At 52.5% G+C, this 19,123-nt stretch overlaps 1 protein-coding gene across 2 annotated transcripts in view; it reads right to left on the bottom strand.

The window, feature by feature from the left end:
* Positions 1-156: 156 nt before the first annotated feature.
* TTLL4 (tubulin tyrosine ligase like 4) overlaps positions 157-19,123 on the bottom strand; it is a 25,549-nt gene continuing 6,582 nt past the window's right edge. For both annotated transcript variants that reach the window (XM_065070696.1, XM_065070697.1), the window contains 18 exons: positions 17,522-18,895; positions 16,722-16,837; positions 16,217-16,280; positions 14,875-14,999; positions 14,363-14,473; positions 13,339-13,415; positions 12,505-12,699; positions 12,341-12,423; positions 11,123-11,251; positions 10,365-10,487; positions 8,716-8,814; positions 8,011-8,145; positions 7,177-7,314; positions 5,251-5,353; positions 4,453-4,663; positions 2,507-2,577; positions 1,838-1,920; positions 157-1,032 (listed from right to left, as the gene is read on the bottom strand). In XM_065070696.1, coding sequence (XP_064926768.1) covers positions 891-1,032; positions 1,838-1,920; positions 2,507-2,577; positions 4,453-4,663; positions 5,251-5,353; positions 7,177-7,314; positions 8,011-8,145; positions 8,716-8,814; positions 10,365-10,487; positions 11,123-11,251; positions 12,341-12,423; positions 12,505-12,699; positions 13,339-13,415; positions 14,363-14,473; positions 14,875-14,999; positions 16,217-16,280; positions 16,722-16,837; positions 17,522-18,873 — 3,357 coding nt within the window. In that variant the 5' untranslated portion in view covers positions 18,874-18,895 and the 3' untranslated portion in view covers positions 157-890. The remainder of the gene's footprint in view (positions 1,033-1,837; positions 1,921-2,506; positions 2,578-4,452; positions 4,664-5,250; positions 5,354-7,176; positions 7,315-8,010; positions 8,146-8,715; positions 8,815-10,364; positions 10,488-11,122; positions 11,252-12,340; positions 12,424-12,504; positions 12,700-13,338; positions 13,416-14,362; positions 14,474-14,874; positions 15,000-16,216; positions 16,281-16,721; positions 16,838-17,521; positions 18,896-19,123) is intronic.

Genomic DNA, 19,123 nt, shown 5'->3' with positions numbered 1-19,123 from the left:
TGTCATGGGGCAGCAGGAAAGGTCCCCAGCGCCAGGAAGCACAGAGGGACAGTGGTGTGGTGGCACAAACCCTACCTGCAGCAGAGCACAGTGCAGAGCTGAGCTGCCCCACAGACCCAAGCAGGCTGGGGAAATGGAGGCAGATGGAGGCCAGGAGAGCAGCAGAGTGTAAAATTTTAATAAAAATCCTTGAGAAACAGAAGGAAAATAAAGAGCAGAGCCCAGGCTGCAGCCGCCAGATGCACAGTGCAGGTCACCTCGAGAGGATGGTCCCTTCCCAGCAGCCCTAATTCCCCCAACACAAACCAGAGGTGTGCTGATACCCATGGTCTCCCTCAAGCAGCAATGTGCAGGCCCAAGGTTTTACACAGGCCCTGGGGCTGGGGGAGGGCAGGATGTTGGCACAGACATTTTGAAAGGATGAAACAGATCAGTTCGAAGTCCCAAGCACTGCTCATTCCAGAGGAACAGGGCAGGGGCTGGGGACTTTTCTCCATGGGACAGGCTACAGTGGCTCAGGACAAGTGCATGGAGACACAGCTGAGCAAGGGCTCAAGTGATGCTGGTCACACATAGGCAGGTCAGGCTGCCTCCAAGCTTAGCCAGCTCCCATGCACCAAAGAAACCACCACCACTACGTCAAGGCTTTGAGAGCAGCCTAGGACAAAGGCCAGACAAACTCCATTTCCCCAAGCTCACCACTTGTTTTAAAAATAGAAGTCACGCGGTTTTCCCCCTTTATCCCTGTAGAACATCCCTTTCCAAGAACAGCCCCACAGGCAAGTGTGCAGCATAGGGGTCTCCCACAGTCCTTGCTCTCCAGAGACAGCTCCAATCTCTTCCTTTGAGGTAGGTTGAGGTATCCCCAGGGAGGGACGTCAGCTGCCTGGTCACATCACCAGGGTGGTGTCCGAGAGGCAGCCAGCAGGTTTCTGGCCAGCTCCGCCAGTGCACTTGTTGAGAGGGAAGCTCTGAGTAGGCCTGGGCTCCTGACATCTCATTATGTCCTCAGTAGCTGAAGGGAAAAGTGTGCTGCAGGAAAAAGGAGACCTTGCGCTGCTTAGAGACAGCAAGAAACGATCGAAAGGGCCAGGGTGCAACATTCATCCACCGTATCATCACACACAGGCTCAGAGATGAGGCTGCCAGAGTCACCTACTCAACCTCCCATCCCAGGCAGCACCACTCACCCTAAGAGATATCGAAAACAGTGACGGGACCTTAGGGTCACAGCTTGATCTCCCTGGCTGTGTGTAAACCCAATTTCATCCCAGCCTGGGCACAGGAGCAGGGATGCCCTTTTTCTAATACCAGAGACCAGAGGCTCACCCAGATAAACCCCAGCCCTCCACCTCTCTGCAGGAGACAGTTGAGGCCAGCAGCACCCATTTTGCAGCCCAGGTTTGCTTGGGGAAGCTGGCAGAGCACAGCAGCCCCAGAGGCCTTGCTGGTCTCCCCAACTCCATGCTGGGGTTGAGAGCCTCTGCTCACTGCTGGACACAAAAGAGCCCACAGAAGTGGTGCAGGTTCCTGTGGGGAACATCTTTTCAGCATGTACTGACCATGACAACCCCAAACATCACCCAGTCTGGCTGTTCTGGACCTCACTCCCATCTGAGCTGGGTATACAGTGCCAAGGAGACACACCTAGTCACATAGGTATCATGCCAGTCCCACCAGTTGGCTCTCCAGAGAGCAGAAGCTGGCTTCAGACCTTGCAAGTCAACCTGTTCCTCTGCCCTTAAAGCTGCTTTCCCTGCTGCCAGTTCTCTCTCAGGACACCAGTCCTAAAGCCACATTATGAACATCATGCACATCATGGCCAATGCAAACTCACCCCAGTCTGCCCAGTTCCAGTTTGCTGAAGCCATTTGATTGAACGTTGCTCTTTTGGAGGAAGAAAGACTTTGGCAATGACCACTGCAGGAGAGAAGACAATCAAATGGCTATTTAAGTCATGGCAAAAATCCCTCAAGTCTGCTGTGCTCTGCCATAGGCTGCCCTAGTGTGCTTTAGCTTGATCTGCCTCACACTGCTGCACATCGTCACTGCCACCAGACTGTTCCCAGAATAGCAAACAGAGCAGTCTTTGCTCTCTGCTTAATGAATCCTTCTGCTGTAAGTGGGAGCAGAGCATCTTGAGGTCAAAAGAGTGGGTTTCTTTCACTGGATTAGCCTGCTGAAAGGCACAGGAGAGACAGCCGAAAATGGCTCCCTCACAGAGGGGAATAAGGGCAGGCTATGTGCCAAATATGTAGGGCTGTGCCCGGTACACCCAAGGATATTCACATGCAAAGAACTTGCAGATCTGATATAATGGGTGGATTTCTTGTTGGTGGGAGACACAGAAGTGTGGGTTTTTCCTGAGTCCTGGGTGCCTTGGCAGAGTGGGAAGAGCACAAAAAGGTAGGGTGGGAGCCCCAGGAACCAGAACAAGCAGGGTCTCTGCCCAAGTCTGTCCAGGCAAACAACCACCTCTCCCTAGCTTGCCCACAGCCATACGCACCATCTGGGCCAAATCTGTCCCTGTCCCAGTGTGGTACCCTTTGACACACCAGTTCTTCAGTAGCTCCAGACCTGGGAGGTGACAGAAAAGACAAGAAGCAAGAATGAATGACTATGTTTGCAGAGAGTTAAGTCTTCCCAGCTTTGGGTACACAAATATGCTGCACGGAGTGAACAGACTGTGCAGTACATGCTATGCAATAACTACTTGAACACGTGCCTGAGCCCCAGCAAACACGGGGTAAACCAAGGGCGTTCACCCTTTGTACGAGCAAACAGCAGCGAGCACCAGCACGTGGGCTGCCGCAGCGCCTGCTTTCCTCCCGCAGAGCCAGACACATCGTGCAGCAGGCTCAGCTAAGCAGAGAAACTGGGGCAACACAGGATTTGCCGAATTAGACCAGACTGGCTGTCCCCCTGAGCCTGGTACCTGCCAACAGCAGCACCTGATTTGGGCTGCACTGGTGAAAGTTCCTTCAGTGCAAATGTAGAGCAGCTTTGCTGTCACTGGCCCCTTTCCCAGAGGAGGGCAGCTCGGGCAGCCTCCTTCTTGCGCAGCACCCATCAGCTGCTGCACCACAGCGCATCGTCCCCATCCTGAAGGGATTCATCATCTCCTCCCTGCAGGGATCCATCTGGAGCCTGACATGGGCTGAGACCTGGTCTCCATCCCTGACAGAGGGCAAATCCAGCACAGACCAGTCTCACCAGTGGTGTGACTGGAAGGGACCGTTCCTCCAGCTGCACACAAGACATGCTGCTCCAGAGCAAGGGAGGTCACCTTGAAGCGGAGTTTTGTGTCTGCACTGAAGAGGTTCCACTTCCTCCAAGGACTCCTGCTAGCTGTCCCCACTACAGCCAAGTTCCCTGCTCTCTGCTAACCCAGAAATATTAAGAAATCCAAGACCGCTCCCTTCCCATTTTCTCTTTCTTTACAGGCTTTAGAGCCATAGCACAAGCTAAGGTGCCTTGAGATTTAAGAAGCAGCAGAGCAATAGCCAAGAACTTGATGCTGTCCAGCTGGGGTTACTGTGGTTTGCTACATGATACCAGCCCTGGCTATAGGAGGAGTCCTTGCTGTCTAAACTCTGCTCCTCAATGACCTTTCAGCAAGCCCCAGGACCTTGGAAAAAAGCCCCATGTGTCAGGGGCCAAGGGGAGCAGTGCACCTTGCTGCCTGAGAGCAGGGCTGCACATAACACACATGAATGGGAAGGGGCCGGGGAGGCTGGGTTTTGCTTAGATGTTAAGAGTCACGAGGGGGTAGAGCAAATCTGCTCACTGGGCTGCTTTGGGGAAGCTGGAGCACTGAACCCGGACTCCAGTCTGAGCATTCAGGGCAGCACTTCAGTGCAGACGATGACAGAATCTTTCTTCCAGCTGACAGGAGAGCATCCAGCAGAGGTATTAGTGAGGCAACGGATGACACATGCTGACAACGCAGCTGGAGAGAGCTATGAGGTTACTGTCTCTCTGTGAAAGACAGTTACCGACCCTTTTGATATTTGCTTTAACATCAGTGAAAAGGGACAAAAGTATCTTTTTTTCTCTGCATGACAGCCAAGCTAGGAGCACACATATGGTTGCCCAGTGGAGGGTCAATTCTTGCAGAAGTCTCTCCAGCCAGATCAGATGCTGAATGCAGAGTCCTGAGCTACAGTCACTTTCTTTTTATGTTCCCTAACACTTCCCACCAGACCTCACTGCTTCTCAGCCACAGAACACCTAGAAGTGCTGGTGCTGCGTTTAACAGAGCAGTCAGCACCTCTGATCAACTCAGAATAAGCTTGATATCTGAACTAGTATGGGAGAGTGACATATTTCTTGTGGCTACTGTGCAGGCAGGCAGCTCCCGCTCAACATGTGCAGCTCAAAAGTCCCCCACAGCTGCCAGCAGGCAGCCTGCCTGACTCAGGTGACTGTGCCAGGCTCTCAGATGGCAGTTACCTTTGTGCTTATTCAAGTAGTATTTGAGCTCCCACTGGGTCACCAGGATGTTGAAGTAACGAGGCTGCTCGAAGAAGCGCAGGTACCGCATGGAGATGTGGGTGGGGAACACTCGCTCGAACTGCCCACGCCGGGAATACTCATCCTCTGTCTCCACCAGGATGCGAACGTCATCTGGGGTCAGGATGTCCAAGACAGAAGAATAAAAATCCTGTAGACAAGAACAACCCAGGGTCAGAGAGAAGTGAACTCTGCCTTGTCATTCCCCCTTCCCACTCCTCAAAGTGTCTCAGGCAGAGGTCTCCACACATCTGAGATCTTTGGGACACAGGCCACAGGGAAAATTAAGAAATTGAGGCTCAGTGGTGACATCCACACCGCACATTGCTGAGGAGATCCCCAGTTCTGCAGCCCAACCTCTCTTACAGACACTACCAGGTGGCACACAAGGCAAGCGTCCCTGCTAAACTGCGTGCGTAAGACAGGCAAAGGCTATGAGAGACGTGCAGAGACACAAGAAAGAGCAGGCAGTGCTCAGACCCTCTTTGGGGACTCATGAATAATGTGGGCACATGCCTATTTTAATGTAAAGATGAGCCAGTGCAGCAGTGTCTTAAGGAAACCAAATTTATTTCAGAACAGCTGTCTTGTAACCCACTGGAGCCCAAGAGCTGCCTGTCATCTAGCTGTCCCCACAGAGGGGCACAATCTGGCGAAGAACAAGGGGCAGACATGTGGGACGGGTTGGGTCAGTGGCTTGGCAGGATGGCACAAGTACCAAAGGAGACTGTATCATACCTGGTCAGGTATCTTCTGTGTCAAGTAGTAGGCCTTCTTCATCTTCTCTGCTATGAAATGCTCAGATGCTGGCTTGGGTTTCTCCTTCGAAGCACTGCCCTGACTGAGGACACAAGAAGAGGCATTTAAGCAGAGAAGACAAAGTCCTGTAACAGCAGAACTGCTCCCAGCAACTTTTGTGAGAGCACTGACACCCTCAGGAAGATGCTGTGGAGGACAGAATGTTTCCTCCAAGGATTTCACTAGTTCCAAGATCAGAGATGCACACACAGCCTTGTACATCAGCACAGGACCCAGGAGGGATGTGGGCCAGGGCACTGGGAGGACCTTGCCAGCTCTTCGCTAAGGCATTTCAGAGTTCCTTCATCCAAAAGCTGAACCACAACCTCACACTCACATAGGGTGCAAGAGGGCCAAAGACACACCATGACTCGATTCACAGCACTTAAAGCCTGGTGGGATCTCAGGTTTACATCCCACTTGGAACTCAGGTTCCGAACTGTAAGCACAGGGCTAGGGGTACGAGTACTCTGTACTGGTACTGTGCAGGGAAGGAGGGAACTATTAGATTAAAACTTCCCCCTGCAACATCCAAGAACTCTCAAGACTGGAATTCAGCTCCAGCTCCACATGCCACAGGAAATCCTGGCCTTTTGTATGATCTGACCAGCAACCATCTAAACTATTCTAAGCACCCAACTGAACCATTTGAGGATGCCAGAGTCTGGGAGATACTTGTCCAACACCTCTTAACCCACATGTCAATACAATTTGTTTTCCTGCTGCAAAAATAATTAGTTGTGTGTGTATCCAAACAGAGAGAGCAGAGCCTCAAGGCAGTGCTGCAGAGTGCTTATGGAACATACAGATCTACTGGAACTATGCCCATATGCAAAAAAACCCTTTATATCCTTCCCAGGGCAGGAGATACAGTTAAGCAAACTTGCCCCTGGATGCAGGAACTCTGGTAATGCATCATCTGAACCATGTTAAGGATCTGCTTAATTCCCTGCGGGTCCCTCCGAGGACACCTGCCCTTCAGCACCTCTGTCGCAAGCTGCAAACGAGAGTGTGATCAAAGCGCCGCAGATAAGCTGGCGAGAGCTCCCTGGCTGGAACGGGCCCGCGCTACAAGCTTGTGCCTTCACTGAAGGCACAGAGCAAGCGGAGGGCAAGAGTCCCATCTCTCTGCATGCTGGTGCTCATCCCAGCAAGCTGCTCTTCAGTGACATACAGCCAGCAGCCACTCTGCTGCAGAGAACAGGACTGGTTTCCCCCCACCATGAGGTTTGAAACTAATATAAGCCCAAGCTGTAGTGAAACACAGAAGCAGCAGGGTCCTGGGTGCCAGACATGCCCAGAATTAGCCTTATGCAAGAAACAGTCATTTTAGCTGCAAGGTAAAGACTGTGCATATCCCTACCCACAGGCCTACAGCCTCTGACACCTGCAGTCCTGCCTAAGGAATAGATCACTCTTTGTAAAATAACAGGTGCTCCTCTTGCTCAAGGGAGCAGCACGTCAGCCCTGGGGTAGAGGGTAAGCGGATCCAGCCTCAACACAGCCAGCCAGCCCTCCAAGCAAACGGAGAGGCAGTGTGGCTCAGCATTGCACTAGTTCTGGCAGGGGGAAAGAAGAGAGAGCACAACTTGACTAACTTGCAGAGCAAGCACAAATTATGCTGGCCTCACTTCCAACTATGGACCTGCAGAGAGGATATAAATCCACCTGTCTTGAAGAGACCACAGGAACCAGATACCTAGGCAATGATGCAAGTCCCTCAGACCCATAGCTGAAGGACCAGCAAGCATAGGCTCTCAACAGCACAGAAAACAGCATTTCCTGGACTGTAAGCAGCACCCAGATGAAATCCCCCAAGAAAAACGCCTGCCTTGTCCTGCTGCTCTGAGAGAGAAGGGGGCTGACCTGCAGGTAGAGCCACTTCTTGTCTGTGGCCTTGAGGCCAAGCTGTCTGCACTGGGCAGAACAAAGCCCGCGAGGTTGAGGAGATCTCGGATCATCTGGCCCTTGATGCTCACATCCAGCGGCGAGTTGGAGTGGAGGCTGCAGGGAGGAAGCATCACAGCAGTCTGAGTGGTGGAACAGAGATGCCAAGCCCCACAGACCCAAGATCACTCCCTAGGTTAATACCAACTGGGATACAAAACCCAGCCTGTCCCTCACCTCATCACAGACAGCCATGAGACACTGAGAAAAAATTCCTGACACCAGCTCTGGGTTCCCCACCAGAGACAGTTCATTTCTCCGCCTCTTCCCAGACTTGATGGAAACCAGAGCCACATGTGGGACCACATGCATCCAGCTCACGCCCATCTGCTCTTGCAGGCAGAAGCAGCCATGCTCGGGCACAAGGCAGCTCCCAGCCCTGTCCATGTTGCCGGCTGCCATCAGCAAACAAGGAACTGTGCACAAGGCAGCAGAGCCGCTGATCACTTCTGCCCACACACAGCGGAAATCTCTGCCGTCACCCGCTCCCTACATGACACATCCCTCCTTGGCCTTCCTTTTTTAATGTACTCTTCCCTGGCTCCAGCTGGAACATGCCCAGCAAAGGTTTCTGAGCTGCAGATGGATATTGCTTTTGCAGATAGGAGGACTTTGATTCCTGCCGTCTGGAGAGGGAGGCTTCAAAGCCCACAGTCTTTCAGCACAGGGTGGAGGGGACACCACAAGCCAAATACATTTTGTGGTAAAAGAAAGGCCATTATCCACTCTGCTGTGGCTCAGAATCTGCTTTACCTTGGGGAAATGTTGACCTCTAAGATCCAGGGCTTGAGGTTTTCATCCAGCATGATATCGAACCCAAACAGCTCATGGCAACAATACGGCCGCCGCACATACATCTTCACCAGGCTGTTTACATAGGGCTCAGATCTGCAAGCCAAGGGAAAAAACACTTGTTTCCAACAGTCAGACAGCAGAGCCCTGGCTGTTCAAAGCACATGCTGCTGGTTCTGAGAGCGTGTGCAGCCACGTTCTGTGGGAGCAGGTGCGCTGAGAGACCAACGCAGGCCTGTGAGCTGCTGCACTGTGTATGGATACAGCATCACATCCTGAGCACCGCTTCTCTATCCAGCAGGATCCATCTCTGAACACAGGATCCATCCTGCACCAGAGGACCTTTCTTCTCAGGCACCCTGGCCAAGCAGGGGAGCAGCTGGCAAGCTGGGCAGAACATCAGGGACATCCCCACCCTCTAGGCCTCCCCCCCTGCACTGCGGGCAGACCCAGGGCATGTGAGATCCTTTTTACCCATTGCAGCTACTGCAACATGAGCATAAGTAAAAGGATGAAATGAAGGATCCAGGGAGAAATACTGAAGCCAACAGCAGTGGTAGAATTTAGATTAAGAGCAAAGGGACAGGGGTGAGAGGGGACTGGAGAGCTAGAGGGGCCAGGGTACACCCTACCACCAGGCACAGAGCAAGCGGTGCCAGGACTCACGCAATGATGGTTTTGATAACGATGTCCTTAATCTTCTCCCAGATGGCCTCGCTATTAACTCCCTTCTGGGTCAGGTAACTCCAGAGAGCTTTGAGTGCCCTGGGAGAGAGAAAGCAACAGAGGTAGCTCTGTAGTCCCTTGCTGCTCAGGCCTGCCAGGGGAGTGAAGGCAGCAGAGGAGAGCCTTGAAAAAGCTCTTCCCTGGCATGGCTATGCTTCTGCCATCCTCAAACCCCTCAACTCCTGGTTGCTGTCCCCGCCAGCCTGGCCGCTGATCTTGCAGGCCCAAGCTACTAGGAACATAAATCTGTCAGAGACTTGTCCCTGCACTGGAGTAATAAGTCCCAAATTAGCACATGAGCAAGGTATGTCAGGCCCAGATCTTCTCTTCCCTCCCCCACCGTGTCCTCAGCAAACCTCCCCTTCCTACAGGCCTTCCCCCGCAGCACTGCAAAGCAGCTCAGCAGGGAGCCAGCAAGACCCCTGTAAATCTTTTAGCTAGAGCAATTAAACTGAGGCTTCAGGGGTGGAGAAAATTTTTTTAAAACGTGGAGAACAAGACAGTGGGGGGAGTGTCTCTACTTTTATAGGAGTTCCCCACACCACAACAAGCACTGTGAGCTACCCTGACACTGAGCCAAGGATGCTCAGATGTTACTGAAGCGAGACCCTGTGGCTAATGGCCAGGAATCCAAAGGTCACGCTTCCTGCGGACAAGTTGGAGTGGATTACAGCCACACTCATCTTTAATGTGGAAACAGCCAGCTTTGACTTGCATGGCAGTACCAAAAACCCATGTAATCCCTCTCTCATGGGATTTCAACTGCTCCAGGACAGTAGACCCTTCTCAACGTCTCAGTGGAGTAACAGATCACTGTGCAGTAGGTCCAGATCTGAGAAAGGAACCTTACCACAGCAGACCACCTTCTGCAGCTCCCTTTGAAGTAAAGTAGCCCTGCCCAGGCCCACGAATTGAGAACTCTATCCTGCACTATTTATAAAAGAGTTTAAACATCACTGTGGAATCAGAGACAAGTGCCTGGGGCCTTGGATCAGTCCACCCATGAGACAGAATGGAAGAAGAACTGCAAGACTGCAGCCCTCCTCTCAAACGCCTAGAAACGGCACTGCTGCTCCTAGTCACAATGAATAGCACAGAAATTATCAGTTTTGCACCAGGACTGCCCCTTTCTCTGCCTCCACATGGAAGTCAACAGTGAGGTGGACAGAAGTTCCAACCTAGCCAATTTAAGAATCACAATTACATATTCAAATTCTAACAGAAAAAAAAAAAAAAAAAAAAAAATCAGATTCTGCTTTAATCACATCCCATCACTCCTGCAATAGGGCAAGGGGATGAATGGGCACAGACGAGAGCAGTGTTGGAAGCAGAGAACAGCACAGACACCAGCAGGATGAACGGCAACCACAGCCCGAGCAGCAGTGGACAGGATGAGTCACAAGCCAAGGAAATCGTCCAGATTCCATCCACACTGACCCATGCCAAAATCCCTCTGCTCCTCCAGTTTCCCCAAGCAGGAACAGATGATACAGGAAGCACCTTCAAGTTTTGAGTAGGAATACTGAAAAAAGGCTGACTTAACAGAGAATAAAAAGAGCTGCCCTATGCCCTGAAAGCAGCACACCTACCATTTGTGTCCCTGACAAGCAGTCTCATCCGAGTTGGACTTGTAGTCTGTGTTCTTCTTGTTCACACTGTAGTTGGTCAAGTGTACAAACTTGTTGCTGAGGCTCTTCATTGAGGACGAGTACCTGGAGGAGGCAAGAGGAGCACAAGCAGTCCGTGCTGCCCCCAGGCCCACGGGGCAGGCAGAAACTCTGTTCTCATGTCAGACCCCTCTGGGCCACCCACCAGCCTTGCTACCTCCTTTTCCCCAGCTGCCTGGAGCTCCCTGTCCCCATGGGCCCAGAGCTGATGGGACAAAGCATGAGGCACAGAGCCAGCTGCCTTGGGGCAGAGGAATGCAATCCCACCCTCACAGCAGGTGCTTAAGGCCAGAGCATTGGTGAGCAAAAGCACCGAGGGAACTGCAGCAGCCTAAGGCAATATAGTCAAAACTGGAAGAAACACCTCAGTTTCTGATATGCCAGCTCTTAAGTAGTATGAAGCACAGACAGCATATTTCAAGAACCATTTTACACTGAGCTGATCTTGCCTTGAGAAAGGTGGATGAACAAAGCATTCTCTCACATTTCTTTTCAACACTGTCACTTGCAGTGACATCTTATGTTTCCAGACTGCTTCTTAAGCAAGTAAGCTATAGCTTTAAGCATCACCATATCTGGAATGACTCTCTCCTGCATCAGCCGAGGTGGGTACCACAGCCACACATGCTCCCTCGTGCCCCACAGAGCAGCCCCCAACACCGCTCTCCCACCCAACCTACTTGCAGCTGGCAAAGCGAACCAATCCGTCCTGGAACAGGTAAACCCTGAGGGGGTCATAGCAAGTGACATAAACGTAGATCCTCAGGTCAAACTTCCTCCCGCCAATGAGGTAGGGTTTGTGCAGATATCTGCAGAGGGAAGCAAGCGCCAGGGGAGGGTTATGATTTTGGTGCACAGGGACATCTCTAGCCCCCACCTCAGAAGGCTTGGCAAAACCAAGGATCAAATGCAGAAGCCCTTTTGCACAGCATTTCCAAGCTAAGGGCATCACAGTCAAAATAAGAGAGAAAAAAGCTCTCCCATGCATGGGGAGATCCTGCAGCACATGGGCAGAAATCCTTTCTGTTCAGTTCCATTTTAGAGAGGTTTGCCCTGTTAAGGCACAGTAGCCTTTCCACACCCACAAGAGTGATGGCAATATTCAGGAACATCTAAGACATGCAGTCGGCCACAGATAGTTTGGTCCAGTAAGCAAAAACAGCTGGAAATTTTTATCCAAATAATGTAATTATTCACCCCAGAAGTTCATGATTTTCCATAGAAAAGCTTGTCACTTTGCAAAGGAAGTGGACAGGGAAGAACAGACAAGCCAACACAGCAATTCCCTGTCTGCCAAACACCAGACAGTTTTCCTGCCTTCACAAGAACTTTCCCAGAAAGAAGCCTCAAACCAAGATGAGCTATTTGTTTTTCTGCAGAAGGGGAAGGAGATTTCAAAAATGCTGTTATTTCAAGAAAACCCTTTGACCAACATCCACACACACACAGAGGCTCTTACTGCCCCATTCTAATTTGGACAAAAAAAAATTATTTACAGTTACCACCTCTTTCTTGGGCCTTGTCTTCCCACTGTGCTTGTGGGCACTGGTTAAGGTTTGTCTGCCTCCAAAGATGCCAAACCCCAGAGAACAAAGCAGTAGGAGCAGGATCACAGCAGAGCTGAAGCTGAATCATGTATCGGATAGAAGCTCTGGAAAGCCTGTGGAGCCAGTTTGTACCCAAGACCTCAAAAATCTACACAGAACCAGCAGCACTCCAGTAAGACCAGTTGCAGCTGACAGAGCCAGACTTCCAGCAGCAACATTACACCCAAGCAGCTGCGAAATTCTGGATGCAAATCAGGTGCTTCTGCTCTGCCATGTGGCCCAGACCTGGCCAGAGAGATTGGACACTAGGAGGTCCCAGGCTGTGTGGCAACCTGCCTTTCCTTTGCTCACCTCTGTACCAGCAGTGGTCTCCTTTTGGGGAGCTGGCTCCATTTGTGGATGACCTGGATACCCATGCCTCTGGCTGATGCTGGCTGCAAAACACAAACAAGAAGGGATCAGATCTTCTCCCTGCAGCTACAAAGGGACAGACGATTGATTTGCTCTGTGCTTACTGGTTTCACAATCCATTTCTGGCGGCTAGCTCCTTCTTCCCACGCTTTCCTGAGTAATTTGATGTCCTGGGGCAGGATGAAGGACTGGGGGAAGAAGTTAAATTCCTTCTTCCCACAGCGAGACTGCATCTTCAACAGGTTGCGCCACAGACGGTCCTTTCTCCCAATTTGAAATGAACCAGGGAAGTGGTTTAGCTATAAAGGAACCCAGACACCGTGAGGTCTCCCTGCTTCCCCACCTCTCTGCCCAGCCCTTGCTGCTTCCTGGCCAGAAGACATATCCTTTCTGAATATGGTGCAGGGTAACGCTCCCTGTTCCTCTTCCAGGATTGCACCAGGACAGGACCCACCTGGATCCTGAATCTTTGCAGGGACAAACACCTGCACGGTGACCCACACTGGATACAAAGCCAGAAGCTGCCACCCCGCCCCTTCTGATGTCTGAACAGCTGTAGGGCATTAACCCTCAGCCTTTGTTATGACTTGAGTTAGGTATATTCCCTCTGGCTGTGCTGGCAAGGAGGGCACTGGCCCTACCGCTCAGTTTTGCCAGAAGGACTGCTTTAAGCAACAATGACTGAATTTAGATGAGCTCACAAGTGAAGATGGCTTGGCTACAGCCCCAGTCTGTACCACAGTTGCCCTCACAGTAGGGATGCTCATCCAGCTGTGTCTGCCTGTTGAGCTCATCTCCCAGTATAGGAATGCTGCTAGAAGGGACACTGCAGGGACAGCCTGCACAGCAAATAACTGGCCCTGAAGAGAGGGGCACTCAAATTACTCCAAACACACTCTTCATGCACATGAAGCAGGTCAGCCCAAAACATCCCCTACCTTCTGGTGCTCCCTGATGGCTCTGAAGCTGGGGGATTTCATGTGGTGGCCCCAGCAGCCCAGCCAGTCATCACTTTCTGTGGGAAAAACAGAAAAGTCCATGACCAAGTACCCTGCCACCCACAACACCCTCTCACCCCACCAGCACCCCGTCTCCTGGGGCTAGCAGAAGTGTGCTAGGATGCTGCACAGCAATAGCAAAAAGCACTCACACTGGCTGCTGCGAAGCTGCCAAACCAAGGGCTGTGAGTGGGATGCAGTTAACCAGGTGGGACATATCCTTGCCAATGATTGTTGCAGGGAGCTGGGCAGACACAGGGTCAAAGGAATGGCTTTAATCCCCCAGCACCCTGACTTCCCTGCCTTACAGCAGGTGAATGAAGCACTGCACTGCAGAGGAACATGTAGAATGGCAAGACTTCCTAGGTCTTGCTTTGCCCTGATTGCACCACTACAGCCTCAAAATGGTCTGTGTAAAGGTCCCCTGACATGCAGGAGTCCTGTACGTACTGCTGGGAGATCACACGCAAGGGCATGGATCATAGCTGCAAATGCTCAGTGCTCTCCCAGCCCCAGCCTCCTCCTACACATCTCTTCAGAGAGAAGAGCCCAACCCTGAGACCTCTCTGGCTGCAATCAGAGAGGATGGTTTCTTCCTCAGCACATGGGAACAAGGGACAGCGCTGCTGGGGTTGACACTAGATGAGCACCAGCCTCCTTAGAGTGGCAGCACCATCTAGAGGCACAGCTCAAGCAAGCCAGAGCACAGCTCTCCTGCCCCACACACTGCCTCAGCTCCTGACAATCCAGGAGTAAGTCCTTGTGGTCCATGCCAGGGACAAGCGAACAGGGAGACCAGATCCTGCCAGGTCAGACAGGCAGAAATGGGAATGCAGCATCCTGCAGCACTGCACCTGTATTGTTCCTGCTCTGCTCTTCGCAGGCAGTCTACCTTCCCGTGTCCACAGGCTGGAGATGTGTGAGGAAACGACATGTTGGATGCTGCCACCCTCCCATAACTTACTTTTGCTGACTCTGAAGTGGGACCTGACAATGGTTTGCTTCACTATGTTTGGTGTGACTGTGCACATTTTCCATCGCAGCAGCTTCCTTTGCTCCCAAGGCAGCTTTTCCACTAGGAAGGCAAAAAGATAAGGATAGAAGGAAAACAAACAGAATACCCCCATTTTTTTATAGGTGCACCCAGTGGAATTCTTATATTTTGCTGCACAGGCACCAGGCTTTCAGAGTAGCGTGTGTATCCCCCTTTGCAGAACTAGCACAAAGCAGTAGACCCCATGGTTGGGGGAGATCCAGGATGCTGGAACATTTGGTGACAGACTGACTCAGACTCCAGGCTGCAGAAGCAGCCATTGTTTTACTCCAACCCTTTGGATCTCACAGCAGTGCTGGGTCTCATTGTGGGAGGGATGAAGGGAAGCCGCTGTGCCCAGCTCCCGGCTGTGTGCTGGCACCACTGCTTGCTAGTGACAGGATGGCTGCTCTCACCCTGCACAGCGACAGATCCCAGCTCACCTCTCTCATCCCGAGTACTGAAGTAGATGGTTGGAGGCACATTAGGGAATAAACTGCAGACAAGAGCTGGTTTGAGCACTTTCTCCTGAGCCTCAGCAGGCTGGGCCAGGCACTCCGTGCAGCTCCTAGGAGAGAGGAAGCGGTAGACAGTTGGCTAAAGGTGAAAAGTAGCACAGGAAGGATGGGAGAAGCTGGAAGGAGCCTTGATCCTGGTGTTGGGAATCTGCATCATTGCAATGTGGTGCAAGCAACGGGCACTAAGGTCAGTAACCCAGTCTGCAGCAAGGAGGGACGAGCCAACACGTGTAACCCATGCAGGTTTTATGTTTTGCTGGGGCAAGAGGTAGAGTCTGTTACATGACAAACCCTGTAACCTAGTTCACAGGAACAAGGGGTGAAGGTTGTAATGTCTACCATGATTCAGATGTTGTAACCCTCTTGTTTTGGTGTGTTGCAGGGAAGAGGGCTGGAGCAAAAAGCTTCCAGGCCGGCCCAGCACACAACCTGCACCAAGAGGTGGCTGACATCCCTCCCTACCAAAGGAGGCATTTGGCCCAAAAGCCATCTGCCCCCAGAGGCCAACCAGCCATATCCTGCCAGAAACAGCTACTGATCCAATTTCTGTCACCTCTGCAGGACTCTCACAACCACACGTGCATGCCCAGAGCCCCGCAGCACCCTGAGGTTCAAGGCTCACAGAAAGCCCTCCTTGTCTCCCAGTTGAGTTATGGCATGATGAAAAGCAGCAAGCTGTTGGGCAGACAGAAAACCCTGAGGCAGCCCTGGTGCACGGGGCAGCACAGCTGCAAGTACCAGCTCCTGTTGCTGGATGAGCAAGAACAAGCCCCACAAAGGTCTGCCAGAATCCAGGGAGACAGGGCTCAGATGACAACAGGCTGAGCAATCCTCCCCAGAGAAACCTCATTCCAAAAGCTAAAGGAAAACCCAGGCTCCAGGACTTGTTTATAGGGTGCAATACTGAGACACAAGACCTCAGGGAGCTTTAACAGTCTCTGGCCCAGGATGCCTCCACTCTGCTTCATCTGCAAGGACAAGACACTACAAGAACACAATTTAATCCAGTAATCCTAACCCAGCAACTGGCAGTGGCAGTGAAATTAAGACCCCTGTTTTGTTGTGGTGGATGTGCCCTAAGCAATTTGCAGGCTGCTGTCTGGAGCAAGAGAGGGACCTTCGGTCTGCAGGGTAGCAAGGAAACTCATTTTGGTTGAGAAGCCTGTTGCTACCTTCAGTCTATCCCCCCACATGCCACCAGGGAGGGCAAAGATGGACGAGTTTGGACAAAGATGCCACGTTCAGTGCACAAGTTACAGCTACTAACCTGGACACAAGAGCCACAGAGCCACTGGATGACACACCATCAACAGAGGAAGCATCTGAGTCACCTGTAGGAGGGGACAGATTCAAGTTTTGTCTCAGTGGGGAGTGAATACACACAGAGTTAGGAAGGGAAGAGAGAAAACAAATGCTCCAGGGGACAGACCCTTCCCAGCTGCACTGAATCTTTGGATCCTGGGTTTTGCCCACAAATTGGTGGCATTAAGGGCAGGGCAGGGGGTGGAGCTGATGGCCCTGCACAGAGAGGAGATGGGCAAGTTTTGGAGTAGGACAGTGGTGAACCCTAATTCACTCCCCAGAGGAATCCATGCAGTTCTTCCTTGCTGCTAAATTGCTTTTGGGTTCAGCACAGTCTCTAGGTCATCCTGAAATGACAGCATGACTGTAAGACAGGAGGGCAGCTATGCTCACCCCCAGCTCCCAGATGGACCCCACGCTTCCCATCTCACAACACAGGGCACAACCCTCCCCAGGGAACCAGTACTCACTGTCCTCCTCCTCATCCTCCTCCTGACTGCAGCTCTCATCCAAGCCATCAGGAAGTTCTTCCTCTGCTTTGTCCTGGGGATGGACTGGCTCCAGCAGCGACTCCTCAGCAGTGACACTGGGACAAAGCACATCACATCAGAAGAAGTGGCACGTGCTTTCCAGGGCCAAAAGGCCCAGAAGCCCACGATGCAGTGTGAGAAAACATGAGCAAGGGAGCAACAACACCACCCTCCCTGGCGCTGATTTACAGCCACTCATCACGAGCTAGCAAGATGGAGAGGTCCAAGAGCAGCCTGAGAGGGAACACTTCGCAGCACAGCCAGAAAGAAAGAAGCAGGACATCCTCTCCCAGCAGGAGAGCAAGAGCTCTGCATCTTTGCACCCTCCCTGTCCTGCATCAGCTTCATGTTCCTTTAGGAACCAATGTCTCTGCCCAGGAAAGCTTTGCTGGAGCTGGCTCAACAGCAGGCTTCACCCAAAACACACACAGAGCCTGCCACAACAAGCAGGGCCCTGTGGCTGTGCAGGGAGCAAGCTAGAAATCCTACACACTAACTCCATACTGTGGCTGAAGGAGAAGGCAGAATAGCTCAAGCCACCCCAAGTGCCTGTGTCAAGCTGGAGAAGGGAGGAAGGCTCCCCACACACTAGGATGCCACAGATGGGTTTTGCTCAGGGATGCAGCCCAAGGTTATCCTTACGGCCACCCCTGTAGTGCACAGTGCACCCTCCCCCACCACACACAAATGCAACGTCCAGCCCAGAGCACTGCAGCCTCCCTCCTCCTGGCTCTACATACTCAGGCTTTCCTGGGAGCACAGCCTGGGTCCATTTCTCCTCCTTCTCCAGCTGGATGGTGGACATCTGAGTTGCCACTTCGGAGACAGCAGCAAGGTACGGAGGCTCTGCCCTCGGCACCTGCTCCCCGCTGTGTGGGTTCAGCCTGCTCACAGGCCAGCCGTCAGCGCTGCGGTCAGGAGAGCCTGCACGCGAGGCCAAGAGATGGGCGCCGATGCGCTTAGTGCAGACAACCGCACCATGAGTGCCTGTAAGGCTCGAGTTACTGTTAAGGCGACGGCTACCCAGCTCCAGGTTCAGGGGAGCGATATTTTCTTTTGGGGTGAGTTGCGCTATGATGTGCTGCCCCCACCTGCTGTGCCGATTGGACAGGCTGCCCATGTTCATAAAGCCAGAGCTTTTGACTTCACATCCAAAGCTGTTGTGTGAGGCAGTCTGTCCGGCTGGCTGCTGCACAGCCTCGGTGAGGCTCATCTCCAGCTCCTTCCCTTTTAAGCTGTGCACTCCCCTCTCAGCGTTCTCCCGCGAGCACCAGTTCTTCCTGAGGATCGCACCGCTGGGCACAAGAGTCAGGGAGGGGACTGTGGTTTGCTCCAACACAAGGCTGCTGCTTTTCACTGCTCCATTGACCAGGCTTCCAGGGGAGCTGTCTCCATCATTACCGGAGTGGGGCCACTTGGCAGCAGGAAGGTTGTGGATGTTTTTCACTTTCTTGATCTCTGGTGACTGCAGCAAAGGCACTTTAGCACTGCTTGGCCGTAGGAAGGAGTTGTTATTGAGCACCGGCCTGTAGGAGCTAGAAGTCTGCTGACCTGAGCTGGGGACAGAACCTTCAACCCCAGTTCCAGAGTGCTCCTCCACCAGTACAGGCAGCAGGCAGGGCTCCACCAGCAAGGAAGACATCACCCTTGCTGTGGCAGAGCCGGTGTCCGCAGGGCTTCGGAAAGGAAACCTGGAAGGCTTGGGTCTGGGGCAGGAGCGTTGGTAAAGCAGAGCGCTCCTGCCCACATCCAGGCAGGGCTGGGCCAAGGGCAGGCTCAGGAAGGCGTCTTCACCAGGGTGTGCGTGGCATAGTGACGGTGGACACAGGAAGCAGGACTGCTGCAGAGGGATCCCTGAGGGCAGCAGGCTGCGACCCTGGAAAGCACTCACATACTTCTTCTCTAAATTCCAGATGGGTTTTGCCTGCTGCTGAGTGAGGCGCCAGGCCCGGCGTGGCTGAGCTCTCCCTGCCAGAGGAGTACCCAACCTGAGTCCAACACTCTTCTCCCGTTTGGGGCCCAGCTCAGTGCGTTCTGGTTCTGCAGAGGCCATGTAGAGCCATTGCACGTGAGGCAGGAGTGAGTCAGTCATCTACAGCAGCATCTTTGCTGGTCTGAAACAAGACAACAGTATGAAAGATGCTGTTAGCCCAGCAGGGTAAGGCACCCAGCCCAGTGTCCCAAGAGGGGAGCAGGGCGAGCTGCTTTCCCTGCAGGATGAAAAACCATGTCTCCATTTGCTGAGCTGCCCAATGGCCTCCTAGGACCAAGTCAAAGGAAGAGCTGGCACCTCACTTGAAAGCAGAGGATGAGAAGAACAACTTCGAGAGGGCCCTGGGAAA

Source organism: Columba livia, chromosome 7 (assembly GCF_036013475.1).
Source record: "Columba livia isolate bColLiv1 breed racing homer chromosome 7, bColLiv1.pat.W.v2, whole genome shotgun sequence".
Taxonomy (NCBI): Eukaryota; Metazoa; Chordata; class Aves; order Columbiformes; family Columbidae; genus Columba; species Columba livia.
Note: the sequence above shows the minus strand (reverse complement) of the source record. Positions and strands in the feature narration are given on the sequence as shown.